At 41.2% G+C, this 15,422-nt stretch overlaps 1 protein-coding gene across 5 annotated transcripts in view; it reads left to right on the top strand.

Annotated features, from left to right (window-relative positions):
- cnih3 (cornichon family AMPA receptor auxiliary protein 3) overlaps positions 1–15,422 on the top strand; it is an 83,267-nt gene that overhangs the window by 8,224 nt on the left and 59,621 nt on the right. For all 5 annotated transcript variants that reach the window (XM_076756340.1, XM_076756341.1, XM_076756337.1 and 2 more), the window contains exon 2: positions 11,098–11,166. In XM_076756340.1, coding sequence (XP_076612455.1) covers positions 11,098–11,166 — 69 coding nt within the window. The remainder of the gene's footprint in view (positions 1–11,097; positions 11,167–15,422) is intronic.

The following is a 15,422-nucleotide window of genomic DNA, read 5'->3' on the forward strand; positions in this document are numbered from 1 at the left end:
CACATGTCTGATTTGCTCAGATTATCTAAAACATTTCATCTGCAGGTAAAACAACCTGAACATTGGTAATAATCTCTCACTGCAGAGGAAAACTGCTCATAAGTGCAGCGGGTCAAAGTTTAACAAGAAGATCGGTGCGCTGTGAGGGATGATTTACTTTTCATCTTATCTGTCTCTTCCTTGTAAGTTTGGCTAAAACCGTGTGTTGTTTGTATGATTGTCTGAATGCCTGTGTTTCTTGCCAGGTCTGGCTACTTTTAAGCGGTTACACATTTTCAGATATCGATGAGTACAATGCTAATATTGCCAGAATAAACAAGGTTTTGATGGGGCCAAGGTTTTAGGAAACCTAAAAAATTAGCCGTATTCATGTTATGACATTTATTAAACACCACATATAAGAGAGGACAGGAATAATATTAGGGAAAGGGGGAGTGGTATTCAGTAAAGGCCAGCACTCATTAGCAACACTGAGTAAGGTCCTCAACCCCAGCCGCTCCAGTGGAGCTGCTCAGCGGCCAGCAGATGAATGTGGTTATACTGGGCAGCTTTGGGTGTGAATGTGTGTAACTGTGAAAAGAGAGGCTTCCTCCCAGGGAACTCTGGATAAATAAAGGTTAAAAACAAGCTCACAAATAGCAATTTCACTGAGTTTTACACACATAAAATGCTTTACATTTTTAAAGTTTAGATTATTATTGAGGATATAAATACACAGGATAAGCTCACAGTGAACATCGAAGCACAAACTGCGCTCACAAAGCCTTCATCCTCTACTAAGCGGCCTAATCCTGCATTAGAAAAGTAAGAAGTCAAAACTACCTTAGAGCTAATAGGACAATGGCCAAACACGAGGGAAAAGAAACACTAAATTTGTCAAAAAAAGAGAAGCTTATTAAGCATATAGGATTGTTAAATAAAAGAGAATACACAGTAAAGAGAGAGAATCATCTAAAAAGTCTCTAAAACATGAGAAAAACTCATCTCTAATGCAATTGTCACAAGAAATAATCTTCTCTAACTTCCTAAAAATCCCTCATTTTACAAAAACGTGCAGCAGCATTATGTTCACTCTTGAGGTTAACCATGCTGTTTAGCAGTTGTTCTGTACTGTGATTGTTATGCATTGAAAATGATATAAAATCATCAGTTGTCATCAGTTTACTCAATGATAGAAAAAGGGGTCCCTGAAGGAAAAAGGCTGGAAACCACCGCCTGAACGCACAGTGTTGCCTTAGTCTAAAAGAAAACCCAGGGAAATATAAAGAGGACGAAATGTGAAAAAAAAAAAGAATATAGCTTAAAGGTGGAGACATCTGTGAATGATAGAACACAAAGTATTCGGCTCCTCTGGGCTTCACCTAGTATTTACAGTTGCATGCAGAGCCACAGTGATTTCCCACCACGCTCCACTGAACTGTACAAACTAGGAAGTAGCTCGTGCTCAAGGTGCCCTAGTAAGACATCACAGGGAAGAAATGCATAGGTGATACAATTGATTGTAATCTCAATGAAGCAAACAGTCAACAGGGCTTTCTGGCACCAGCCACCGGAGGCTGTAATGGAGGTGGCGTTCAGTATATAGCTGGGTTGGCTCAGCATCGATCGGTGTTCATTAACCCCTGCTGGCTCCTCATCCATCATTCTGACTCCACTGTTTCTATTGTTCCACTGCACAGTGCATGCACTGTAGGGTTACATGGTGATCCTCATCCTCCTCCCTTTTCCTTCCCGGTTATTCCTTTCTTCTTATTATTTCGCCTGCCACCTCACGTTTAAATATTGACAGATAATTGGCAATGTTTGGCTCTTTTTGCTTGCTTTTTTTTATTGTTATTCACAAAGATGATCATTGACTGATGGCAACCACAGCACAGGTCTTATCACTTTTTAAGTATCTTAAGACCAGGTCTGATTAGAGATGATCAGGTTTCCAAAAGCCTGACTGTTCTCATTAACCAGCCCCATCTTTTACACATTGTTTGCTTGCTTTCTTGCTTCATCAGACAAATTACTATTCCATCTTTTTCTTTGTGAGTATATTTAGTTTGTGAACATTTATCTGGGCAAAGAGATCACAGTAGATGAGGTAAAGCCTGTGAGGATTCATGAATTTAGAATTAGCTGGATTTGCATTTATTTTGCTTCCGTGTTAGAGGACTCGGAGGTTCCAGCATCGCCTTGCATGTACAGTTACGGATAACAGGCAGTGTGACAGCAGGGGCAAGGGAATGACAGCACTGATGATAAGCAGGTTGAGGTAAATGAGCACATCTTTGTAGGTTTATTCAGTAATTAATTCTTGTTAATTAAGTCTTGTATGTCCATACTGTAGTCATCAGATTAGCCGTATAAAAGTTTTCCTGCTTTCACTTGCAGATACTGGTATCCTCTCCGGCTTCTAATGCATCAGTATGTATTTAGTATTAAGACATAGTTTGCTCAGTCAGGAAGATAATTAGCAGATTTATTTTTATTCATGAAAACATGGAAATAAATATATTCTTATATCTTTGTACAGCAGAAAGTCGTCACAGGTGGTGTGGTTTGTCCGGCCAGTTGTCTAAGCTGGCAGCTCTGTTTTGATATTGAAAACTGCATTTGTCCTTGTTCAGTCAGCACTCCTTTTCTATAAAGTTGCAGTGCTGAAGCCATTGTTTCAGCAATTCTGCTAAGTTTTGGAAGCTATCAGTTAGCTGCAGTGACAGTCATCAGGCCATGGATAATGAAATCCAAATGTCAGTTGGGTTTAATATAGTTTTAATTTAGGATTTCGATATGTAAATATATGTTTGTCTGTTAATCAACACTGTGTTGTCTTGGATTTTTTCTTTTACCACTTAGGGGCAGTAGAACAAGCTGTAAAGGTAACCCAGACATATTATCACTTCATAAAGTTGCCTATTTAGACAGAGATACAGAGCAGCATTAGCATTTTTTTTTTTAATGTAAATTTATTATTAATTCTACCGTTAGCTCTGTTTTGGTCTTCAGCTTTTTTGTTAGTTGCTAATGTTGTCTCTCTGTCGTTGTCTGGTAGCATATACTAGGTTTGTTTGATTACTGGTTTGTGCTGTTCGATCATCCCTTCTAAAAAGATCATTTTTTGGAACTATTTGAATATCTGTTTTTGCACATTAGGTCCATAAGAGGGCAAACCAGTACAACAAGAGACTACTACTTGTATAGGTGTATCATGATACTATCAGATTCAGAATAAGCATGTTTACAAAAATCAATGACGTTGATGGGGTCAAACATTAAATATGTTATCTTTGTACTGTACTGTTGTACTGTAATTGCTATTGACACTGGCCAAATACAGGCAGTATTATAGTTCTGTTAGTGACAATTCATTGGATTTTTGAATATGGTTGTCTGTCACCACAGATTGTTATATTCAATAAACTGCTTTTGGTGACCTCCAGTCTATAGGTATGAAACAAAGATGAACCATCACAATACTGTCTCGCTAATCAATGTTTCCATGGTAATGTAACTCCTGCCATTGATTTTAGGACAAACACAAATATTGTCCTGTAATGACATCACTGCAGTATCATTTCTTGGACCGGTCAGAAGGTGTAGTCACACCAGTCTGTTTATGTGTGTTGAATATGCTCAGTTGATATTCTGTTTAATACCCATCACCGTAGTTGCATATGTGGTTATCATTTGGCTTTAGGGCCTTGCAGAAAGTCCTGACAGCTGAATCATGCATACTGAATGCTGATATGGTCCTTTTCTGGAAGGAAGAGATTTGTTTCATTTGATCTCGTCACAGTGCAGGGAGGGGTTAACTGTGCCAGAAGTGTTCATTAGCATCAGAGAAACTGCTCTCTCCAGCTGTCTCCCCCTGCCAAGGTGTTCAGCGCAGATACAGGCCGACAGTGACGGGAGCATGTTAGTGATTAAAACACAAGCCAACTCCCAGCGCATGGACAGCCAGTGACCTCTGGGAAGTCTGCAGGAGAGGAGATATTTTGATGTTCTGTATACAGTCACAGAAGAGTAATGCGGATCTTAAAATGCAAAGATAGAAAATCCTATTACATTCAGTGTTATTTTAAAGGTTTAAAACAAAAATGCAGCAAAAGTGGAAGTGCTAAGCTGTTTGAGATTTCCGTCTTAGCTCCACTTTTCAAAACTAACATCAGTACGTGAAGCAGGCGATGCCTACCTGAGCAAGAATCCTGGCGTGTGGATTTGTCTGCAATTCATCCAAACTGTGCTGGACATTGCCAGCCATCCTGACTGCCTTTTCCCTGACCTAATGTTTGATAATTAAACATGTTGTTACTAAAAAATGAATTACAAGCAATAAAGACCAACGCAGGCTTGCTCACACCAGACCGTCTCCCGTTCTTGGTTCGCTAGATGCTGCATTTTACTCTACGCCTGAGATCAGATGAAAATTTAATGCTCCTCGTATTGTAAACTTTGCATCATGCTTGCTGGTTAATGCATTGAAACAGATAGATTCCTTTAATTTAATCCAGCACTGTTCAGATGTCATTTGGCTGATGCATACTAAACTTGGTGTTCTGCACCGCTTCATCGGGTTCTAAATTGCGCATCAGAGGTTGGAGAAGAATGGCTGTGCAGAAAATTAACCCATATTGAGTGGGTTTAAAATCCCAATGAATAATTGAGACAAGACTTTGAATAATTAAAGTGGACCTTGTAGTCTTTCACATTAGAGTGGAGGTTCTTCTGATTGCTGTTGTTGTTTTTAATCTTCTTATTTCCATATGAATGCCTTGAAGGCTGTATGGTGAGAAAAGCATGTTTTTGGTTGGCCATAGATTCAACCGACCGAAAGACAATGAAAAAGCACAAATTTACATCCACACATAAATACACAACAGATCAGGCTGCATCCATCTCCGCTCCCCTCTTTTGCCTTGCAGACACACATAGAGCAAGGTGTCAATCCACTAGCAGGCACAGTCTGCACTGAAACACACTGTTTATGCCGAATACGGTGTGCCAAGAGTGAAGCAGAGGGTGCCAATTTGTTTGCTGTTCCTGCCAGCCAACCTTGACTTCAAAGCAGTCTGTTAAAGTGAACTTCCACATCAAAATAGAACTGCATTTACAAAAACAACCCGTGGTCATTGCCAGGAGATCTTCAGCAGGAATCACCCTCTGAGCGTGTCACAGATTCGAAATTGGGTCCTCTGGTCTGCAGCTCGGGGGCAAATGCTGCATCTGATCGTGACTGACTGAACAGCCTCAGATCAAGGGGATGAAATTCTGTTTTAGGGTGGATTTTCCCTGAAAGGATAACCCACTTATTACAACGTGGGTCTTAGCCATCATCCCTATTGGTAATAAAAACATTTTACTTGCCAGGTTCGTTGCTGATATTTGGGAATGTGGTGTCATTGCTGAAAAGAGGTTTGACAGGATAAGAAACAGGACTAGTCAGATGATGAGACAGGTTGTAAACAAACATTAGAAAAACTTATTTGGAATGAAAAACAAACCATGTGTATTAATAGCTAATGAATATTATGGATCACAGTGTATAGACCGACTTCCTGGTTCAATTATCAACTTATCAGATACCAGGGTTTCTCAAAGTCCGGACTTTGGTCTGCATCCAGACCAAATTGCAGGTCCGACTGGCCCCAGCTCAGAACTCAGTGAACATCAACTGGTAGCCAGCAAGCCACATCTGTCCCGCAGAATATTAATGAATTCAGAAAATACATGTATCTAACATTACTCAGCAGTGGAAGAGGCCCAGTCCGTCCTGATAGTGATGGTTGATTAGCTTGCCAACCAATGGCAGTGAGCCAAAAAGTCTGTAATTCATAGTTCTCCTCCCCCACAGAATTACAATATTCTCCAACCCCATCCTCTCTACACTTGGACCCGCAGTCCACCTGCTCCCAGGCAGGTCATTCCCTGGAACCAACAGGAGCACACTGGCCGGAACTATAGAAGATAACTCCAGAGTTGTCAGAGACTCACTAAACTTGTCTATTAGACGCAAGAGGTGTCATTTGATCATTATGTATTTTCCATGATTTTATTTTTGAGTCTGTGCACTGATAGACTAATGAAAAATATTAAATATCAATAGACAACTTTGTTCATTTGAAAGTCCTGCTCCCACAGTGTCCCAAATGTGGTCAAGGATTCCTGCCACATCGTGTTATGAATGGGCTACATTATGTTATGAAGTATACTATTTTGAAATAAATGTGTCTTTTGAAGTAAATGTGTCTAAAATGCATTATATTAATCTGCTGATCAATAAATTGTCAGTGACGTTGAATAGTCAGTGCAGCTGGAGATCATTCACAGCGATCCTGTCCACAGATGAATGTGGTTTTATGTGGCTTATTTCACTGTCATTGACATCGTGGCAACTGTCAGAGGGAGCGTTGTGTGTCGCTGCTGCTGAGTTCACACATTAATGTCACACCAGAGAATTCACTGTCAGCTCCTCAATCGCAGATGCAGAATGTCTCTCCTTCTCCCTAGTACAGATTTTCTGTATCTATTATAAAGTAGTTGTAAGAAAATGTTTGAGTCAGAAAAAAATATGGACTAACTGTCTGACCCTTGTCTGCCTCAGTTTCATGCTGGCCCATTCACAAGAGATGTGATGTTAATTAATTGAATAAATGCCACTTTGTTATTGCAAATCATTCCAGACCTCTGACCTTGAATAGAAATTAGATGCAGACCTTTGAGTAATAAGTTTGAGAACCCTTGTCATATGCAGTTGGTTCAACCTACTGTAGCTGTGCGCAGTTTTTCTGTGCAATGAATTTTGCGTCCTTGGCCCCACTGGTCCCTAAGCTGCCCTTCCTGGCCTGGCTGCAGGAAGTGGTCCTGGTTTTTCTAATCCAAGCCAGGTAGCTTTTTTCCAAAGTTGCCACTCCATAAGGGTGTTTGAGTCACTGACCCCCTTCCCAGGGATAAATTTGCCATGGGGTGAGCTTGCTTCCCAGGCAGGGCTTCAGGAGAAAGTCCTGTTTAATTCAAGCAAAATAGCTTTCTTCTGCTGTTGCCACTCCATACGGTTTCTTCAATCACTCTCGCTCAGACCCATCACCTGGGACCAATTTCCCTTGGGCGACCATACCATGCAGCACAGTTCCCAGTGCTGCATGGTATGCAACCCCCTTCTGTGCAATAGGGTGGTGATTCTTCAAAGGGGGGCCTGGAGGTGAAACTTATGATATATCAGTTAATCAACATCCTGGCCTGGGGCTTTGGGTAATGACTTTAAGATTCTTACTTTAATGAGATCACAAATAAAAGCTGCTGAGATGAGTCTCTTTCATAGGGTGACTGGGCACACCCTCAGACATCCAGAAGGATCTTGGAATGAACTGTTTCTTCATGTCAAAAGAGCCTGCTGAGATGATATAGACACCTCCCTGTGGAGGTACTCGGGGTATGTCCAACTGGAAGAAGGGCCCAGGGCAGACACAAAACATGCTGGAGGCATTAAATATAACCTCTGGCCAAAGAATGCCTCAGAATACTCCATGAAAAGCTGAAGGACATGGGGAGATGGACTCACTTAATTTGGATGGTTGAATGGATAGATATGTGAATGAACGAATGAATATATGTATGACCTATATTTAACAAGGAAGTCACATTGACATTAAAACGTCTTTCACAAATGAGACCTAGACAAACAGGATCAAATATCAGCATCAAGCACATGAACAGGAAAACAGCATCAAATCAAAATAAGTATTACACCCAAAAAATATACACAAAATGGTCTCATTCCCAAAGGAATGTGGCTTTGTCATGCCCCTCGGCATCTCATACAGACACATGAGGTACCCATTGTACCCTCTGTATGAGATGCACTGGGCTTTCTGCTTAGTACAAGGTAAACCCATCCATGTCAATTATTAGACGCCCAGAGCAGTCGCTTCAGCCATTCAACACATTCTCATCCCATCAATGCACAAAGCGATCCTGGCAGAAAGGCTTTCTAACATGCTTAATGTTGTTAAACCTTCACAGTTTGGTTAGATTTAGGCACCAAAACTACGTTGTTAAGTAAAGTGAAAGATTCTTCACTTTTTGGTGAATGTCGTGTTTTTTGATCTATTCATCCACTCCACCTTCTTACTACATCAACCTGCTCTGAGCAACTAATATTTAAAATTGCCATGGGTGGGTTAACATTGGCATTGATTCAGAGCCTGGTGCATCTCATACAGATGCCAAAGGTACCTTGTGTGTCAATTTGAGACAACAGTGAGATGCTCTGGGAAATGAAGCCTTTTGAGTCACCAAAGTTTATGACTGCTTTGCCAAAAAGACTTTAAAAAACTTCCAGCTGAAGTAAAAAATTTCCCTCGGATAATCTTCTATATGAAAATGTACCAGTGTTGTACCTCACACAACGTGAGGAAAGACCATCCCACCATGCTGTATAACGTACAATGATGGGTCCCTAATGTAGAATTAGTGATATACCTTAGGCCTGAATGGCACATTTAGATAAACTGTTACAACCCGTTTTATTGTTTAATCACCTACTATGTTTCCTTCTTCATCAAACTTTATTTTAGCAATGTTGTCATATTTCTCTATCTCAGCAATTACTTTGAGTACAATGCCATTCTAAGTGAGAGAACTAATGGCAAAAAAGACCAAGATAAGAGCTGTTGTACTAAATTGAATGATCCTTCAAGCCTGACATCCGCTTCCAACATTCAGTCTATAATGTTCCTCTCATGTGGTGCACGCGAGGATATAGGCAAGTTTTTTCTACTCCGCTTTTATCTGCATGTCTGTGTGGAAGAGTGTGTTCTTGTGCGCATTTACACACAGTGCTTGTATTTATGCACCCATGAAGACTGTGTGTGTGTGTGTGTGTGTGTGTGTGTGTGTGTGTGTGTGTGTTCCCATCGCCCATGAGGAACAGCCCGGGGGAGGCCAACACACTGTAACAGAAGGAGGCAATGAGCCAGGATCACTGTTGGGATCCACTGGGAAATAACATGTAAAGAGCTGCCTGTCAGTGCGGGGGCGAGCCCAGGGAAATAACCCAAGATTGGTGCAAACCTCTGCCGTCTCTCTGATGTTAATTCCCCATACTGGGCTAACGTGCACATTCACATGTACAAACTCACATGCCGTTGCTTCCTCTATTTCTTTCTCATATAGCACACAATGGATAATTTTTTTGTTACACACAAACAGTAATGCAGTTTTTGCACACACACCCATAACACTGTGGTATACTCACACTGCTCTCACATCTCACAGTTCCCCCATCATGCACACACCCTGGAGACACACAGTGTAGCTCATATGCAAATGCACTGACTGACACACTCATATCTCTTCCTGCAATGTTTCTCTCACTCTCTCATACACACACACTTTCCTCCTGAGGACCAACTAGTGAAGCAGTGACATCTGTCTTTGTAGTGCAATTGCCTCCATTGCAACACATGCCAACACCAATGGAACTGTTGCGTATTTTCTCTGCTGTTCATCATTACTTGACGTTATTACTAAGAGCTGTCCCACAGTGCAGCAGTGGGTGAGCGGCAGGATCAAATGACACCAATTCAAGGGGTTCTGATTTCTCAGTCTCTTGCATGCAAATGTTGTGCCTCTGGCCAGATTTGATCCAACATTTTAACTGGAGCAGATTGTGTTAATGATGGCGAGGATGAAGAGATGATTCTGAAATGGAGGATGTGAGCACATGATGTCTCCTTGTAAGAGCAACTTAGTGAAAGCGTCAGCTACATGATGTCTATGTCGAGGGCTGTTTCTGTCTTGTGCAGCAGGTGGATTGGTTTGTTCAGCAGGTGACGCTGACATAACACATTCTGCTGTAAAATTAAGACACGGAAGTCACAGAGCAGCTGTTTGGAGGCAATGCGTGAGTAAAGAGAGCTTCTTCAGTGTCTTCAGTTCCATGAGAATTTGTGTGAAGCCTGGTGGAAGGGCTGCACCGAACTTCTTTTTTTCTAACATTCAAAGCTTCTAATGAGGTCTTTAAAATGCAGGTTTGAATGTCTGTCCTCATATTTTATGGTGTCATCACCATAACAACATATATTTTAATGAATGTAACTAACCAGTTTCATCAACATAAATACATACAGACAGCAGGCTAATCAAATAATGATGAGATAATAATCGTGCCCTTAGGCTTACTGATACTAGACCACCCCTTTAACACAGGTGCACTCCTCCCTTGTGTACAGGAGGCAAATGGATTTTGTCCACGGTTAAAATGTTGTTTTGAAAGGCTAAATGCCAACAAATATGGACAGAAGCAGAATGTTTTGCTAGAGAAAAACATGAATTTTGAAAATTGCAGTCCAGAGTTAATGGAAATTGGACCACAGGAGTTAGAAACAATCCTATGCAACCATCACTGGAATGTAATTCTGCAATTAGTGTAATGTTAATAATATCAGTGTAGCCTAATCTTTAGCTGCAACTGTGCTGAACTACTGAGTTTAAACCAACACATTCTCATGCCAGGTGGTCAAATACTGTTTTGTCACACTCCTCTGCATCTCATGTGCATTGTGCAGAGCCTTCTTGCCAGAAAGCCAGAAATCTAAAATGTGGTTAACATTGCAGTGGAAACAGTAATTGTGAAATGCCAGAAGTTTGGCCAGGTTTAGGCACCAAAGCTACTTGATTTAAGAAAAGATAGGAAATTGCCACAGATGGTTAACATTGTTAGTTAAAAGCCTGGTGCGTCTCATACAGATGCTCAAGGGTACCTTGTGCTGTTACAGACTGGTTGAGCTGCAACTGAATTTTCCTTTGTCATCATTGCTTATTCAAAAATATCTCCAAGCTATATTTGTATTTGATGCGATGGCAAGACTAGTTTTGTGATTACAACGAGTACATAAGCAGAATATCAAACCCAATACCCGATACTGGTATCAATATCAGTGCATCTCTTAATGTAGCAATTGTTTTTTTTTGCTATTTAATGATAACAGCAGCCCAGACACACATGAGGCTGATGGCAATGCTGATTTGCTTTCAGAGTAGCACATTTAATTCTATGTTGTCCCCCTATTTTACTGATGGACATCATTTCTTTTCCTCTCTCCCTTGCAGATAACAGCTTTTGATGAGCTCCAGGCTGACTTCAAGGTGCCGATTGATCAGGGCAATCCACTCCATGCGGTAGGTTTGCTCTCCTTACTCATTTTCATTCACGCCAGACATTTTCTCCACATGTTTCTTTAGATTATTGCCTTGTTTATGTGAGAAAGGCAATTGTTGGCGCATATGGAAAACAATTTCAGCCCATTTGCTGAGAGCCAAACACATTAATGCAGCACAGTACAGCGGGAGATTCTCGATCTCATCTTTTACACTCTGCGTCTCTGTCTTTCCCAGTCTACATTCCTGTTTTCTCTCCTCACTCTTCATTAATTTTAAATCAAGCAGCTGGTCACACACAACCCTGGGTCCAAAAAAGTTGAGATGCTGTGTAAAACGTAGATGAGAAACAGAATGCAGAATGCATCATTTGTCAGTCTGTGTTTACAGGCAATGTTTTACAAAGTGTGCCAGAGTCCATGCAATAATCTCCTTTACACAATCATGTGTTCACAAAGTGGTGAACCTCGCTCCAGCCTTGCTTGTGAACGACTGAGCCTTTCCAGGATGCCCCTTTTATACCCAATCATGATGCTATCACCTGTTACCAATCAACCTGTTCACCTGTGGAATGTTCCAAACAGGTGTTTTTCATTCCAGAACTTCCCCACTCTTTGTTGCCCCCGTTCCAGTGTTTTACACCTCGTCCCAAATGGGGGGATCAGGGTTGTACTACTTTTGTCTGCCCTCCTCTCCTCACTTCCTTGCTCAAAAACATTCCTGTTATAGGGCCTCAGGCGAAAACATCAAGTATGAATGAATCATCTTTTAGGGAATCCAAATATAAATAAAATACAAGCGACAAGGCACAGTCAAAGATAAACATGGACTCTACAGTTGGTCTGTTCCTGCAGACACTTACCAGTCCCAGTGCAAACCATTTCTATCCTACTGAAACTGAACCATCCAAACCCTGGTGGTTCCAGCTAGAATTCTGATATAGCGTAGACTCAGTTCCATTTTATGCTTTATGCTTCCCTACATTTCAGAGGGAAGTATTTTACCTTTTACTTCACTATATTTATCTGACAGCTATAGTTACATGAAAAATACATAATCTTATTTAAAAAATGATACATTGGGAAGGAGTTAATGAGCTTTTCCAAAAAAAAAAAAAAAAAAAACTGTGCTTGTGACCCCCAAACTAAAGATCCCTTTGTCATATCCAAGATGTCTATAATTTGTAAGCAGTGTCCCCCGTAAAATGTTACATTTCAGGTAGAAATTGGACTCAATAGCAGACACACAAACAGGGGGTAAGGGGAAAAATAGGAATTTATTAAATGTGCAATGAGGAGAGTGGTAGCAAGGCAGTCCTGGGAACAGCAGGAGCAGCATGAGGTTGTGACGTGGAGAGCAGTTCATAGATGTGCTGGAGCACACAGTGCTCAGGTGGTGAGAGAACTTGTGTAGTGGGCACAAGGTGGTGGAGGTACAGGTGGAGCGAGGTAGAGGTGATTGAGGGTTGGATGCTTAAGGCAGGTGGAGGCAAGAGGCTGGGCAGCATGGTGGCAGAGACACTGGAGCTGGGGATCAGTGCTAGTGAACTCACTGATCCCAAAACAAAAGGAAAAGACAGAGGTGATGAGACACTGGAGAACATACACTCGATGATAACAAACACTAGCAGCACTGGCCAACAACACCGCTAAGCAGCAGAAGCAATCTTGCTTCAGCAGACAAGTCTTCAGCAGTCCACAGTCTTTATACTGTGCTGATTGTGATGAGTCCCAGCTGAGTGGGAGCCAGCTCCCAGCCATCTGAAGAACCACACCCAGCTTCTGCCAAAAAAAGGAAACAGAGGAAACTCAACCCCACACCTGAAAGCCCAAGTCTTCCAAACCACCATGGTTTCATTTTAATGACTACTGGAGGCTTAAAAAGTATGTTACTGATAATATGTCACTATTGTTGAAGTAGTATTATGAATGCAGAACTTTTACTTGTATTAGATTCTTTTTACATTGTTGTATAAGTACTTTTACCTAAGTAAAAGATCTTAATTCATCCAGCCCAGACAAGAGCTGGAGAAAGTGTGGACTTTTTTTTTTTCCTGATTGTGACCTTTAGTGGGAGACCAACATCAATCATACAGTGTTTGGATACCTAAAGTGTCCTTAAAAGGTACCAACAGACTCACTGCTTCTCACACCCACAGCTAACAGTGTTCAGTTTACCCTGATAATATTTTAAGGCTGTCTCAGGCTAATGCAGGGATTTAGGCTTTTAGTGATTCTGTGTATCCAGTCTGCTATTTGAATAGTAACATTTATCTATTTCAGCTTACAGAATATTATGTTTTAACAATAGTCAATTCACAGGTTAATACACTGGATTATACATATATCCTCAACTCCCCCCCGGCTGTCTGGTAAACAAATTGGACGTGCAGTGAATATTTAAAACATGCTTAACACTGTGTTGTAGCAGATCTGCAATAATGTCTTGTATAAACATCTATATATATGCAATGTAATGTGTAATGTGGGAGAAAAAGGTAGTTTGACAAACAACCACCACCACCTCATTCTCATCTCCATCCACTACCTTGTCTCTCTCAAAAATCCTCAAAAAGAGAAACAGGCAAGTGTGTTCTGCTTCATCACACCTCTAAATGCTCCACAGCACCGATCAGGAGAAGTTGTGAAGAAAAATGTGCGTTAGTGTTGGCCAGCATGGGGAGGATGCCCCTGGTGAAGTTGTTTTAGGATGAATTCCAGCCCTCTAAATCCTTTCCCCTTGAGTCTTTTGAGCTTTTGAGAAACACAGTTGGCTCTTAATAATGCATGGTAGTACAGTACAGCACGAGCAGTTAGTTTGGAGGTGACTTTGACTTAAGAGCTCTGGACTGTATAGCCTCTCTGAAGTATTGATTTCTGTACATCCTTGGGGATGAGTGGAAGAAAGACAGGAGAAAACTTGGAGAAGGAGACAGACTGAGGAGAAAAATCACAAACTGGGAAAAGGAGGAGCGTTAGAGATGGGAGACAGACAGAGAAAGAGGAAGAGATGGCTGAATGAGGATTTCTTAAGAGGCAAATGAAAAGAATTCTGCTTGAAAGGCATTTTCAAGACCCTGAAACCAGTGCATTAGACCAGATTTCCATGCTCAGTACCACTTTCATATTTTGTCATATTTGCATATCATTATGCAATGCAGAACATATCAAAGAATCCAGCAGGGAAATGGGTACAAAAGGTTCCATCTAATTTTCACTTCCGTCTCCTTTCTTCCCTCACTCTCCCATGTTTCTTAAACCCATCCTTCCCCTTTTGCCTCCTGCTTCTGATGTGAAATGAGTCAGTCCTGCCCATTTCCAGAAGAAAATGTGGCCCAATAATGCATTAGTTCTCTTTTAGATACCAAAGTTATTGCTACTCTTTAATTTTTTATGACAGGCACAAGTTAATGTCTTGGTTCCCCTAAGCTCCTGAAAACCCTCGAACGTTTGTGGAGTTTGTGATATTGATATCTCATGATTTTACATATCTTGTGAACATGTGAACTATCTTTGACAATTGATCATGGCTCCAGTTTCATGATGAGCTTTCTAGCTTCCATACAGAGATTTGGTAGATGGGTGGTTGAAACATAGTCCTGCTTCCCAAACCACTGGTTGACTGACAACTTCCTTGGTGCACTACTGATCAACAAACAGCACTTGTTTCATCAAACATCAATATTAGACATTTTTCCCACAGTCCACGCAGCTAATCATTGGGTAAAAATCAGTGATTTAAGACAGCTGTCCCTTTACAACATTAACCTTGTGAGGACTATAAGGTTTTGATGGAAAGTCAGCCTGGACAATACAGGTGCACAGGTGCAGCAGATTCCCACAGCAGAGGCGACATCCAACCTAAGCCCCTCTCTCTAACGCTCTACACTGCTTTCCCACTTGGCATATATCCCTAAGGTCTCTATCAGCACCATTACACTGTGAAGGGCTCATAGACATCCTTGCTGTAACTTTAAAATGTAGATTCACAATTAAAAAGAAAAAGCCAGAGTTAAAAGAGAACCCCTCTACCTACTCTTCTCTCTCTTCCTTGCCTACTTGGTTCAGTCTAACACAGTAATTGGCATCTACTGGAACCTGCGGCTGCATTCTTACGTGTTCACTCCATAAAAACTGGCCCCTGGAAGTATACCTTAGTGCGGAGGATGCTCTCTAGCTCGGTGCTTTGCTTTCCACAACCCTTTGAGCTGTTCAGTTTGTGTTTCACTCAGAAAGTGGAAACTCATTTGCATAGCTTGCTAATGTCACTGCTCATTG

The sequence above is a fragment of the Chaetodon auriga genome, chromosome 18 (genome assembly GCF_051107435.1).
Source record: "Chaetodon auriga isolate fChaAug3 chromosome 18, fChaAug3.hap1, whole genome shotgun sequence".
Lineage (NCBI taxonomy): Eukaryota > Metazoa > Chordata > Actinopteri > Chaetodontiformes > Chaetodontidae > Chaetodon > Chaetodon auriga.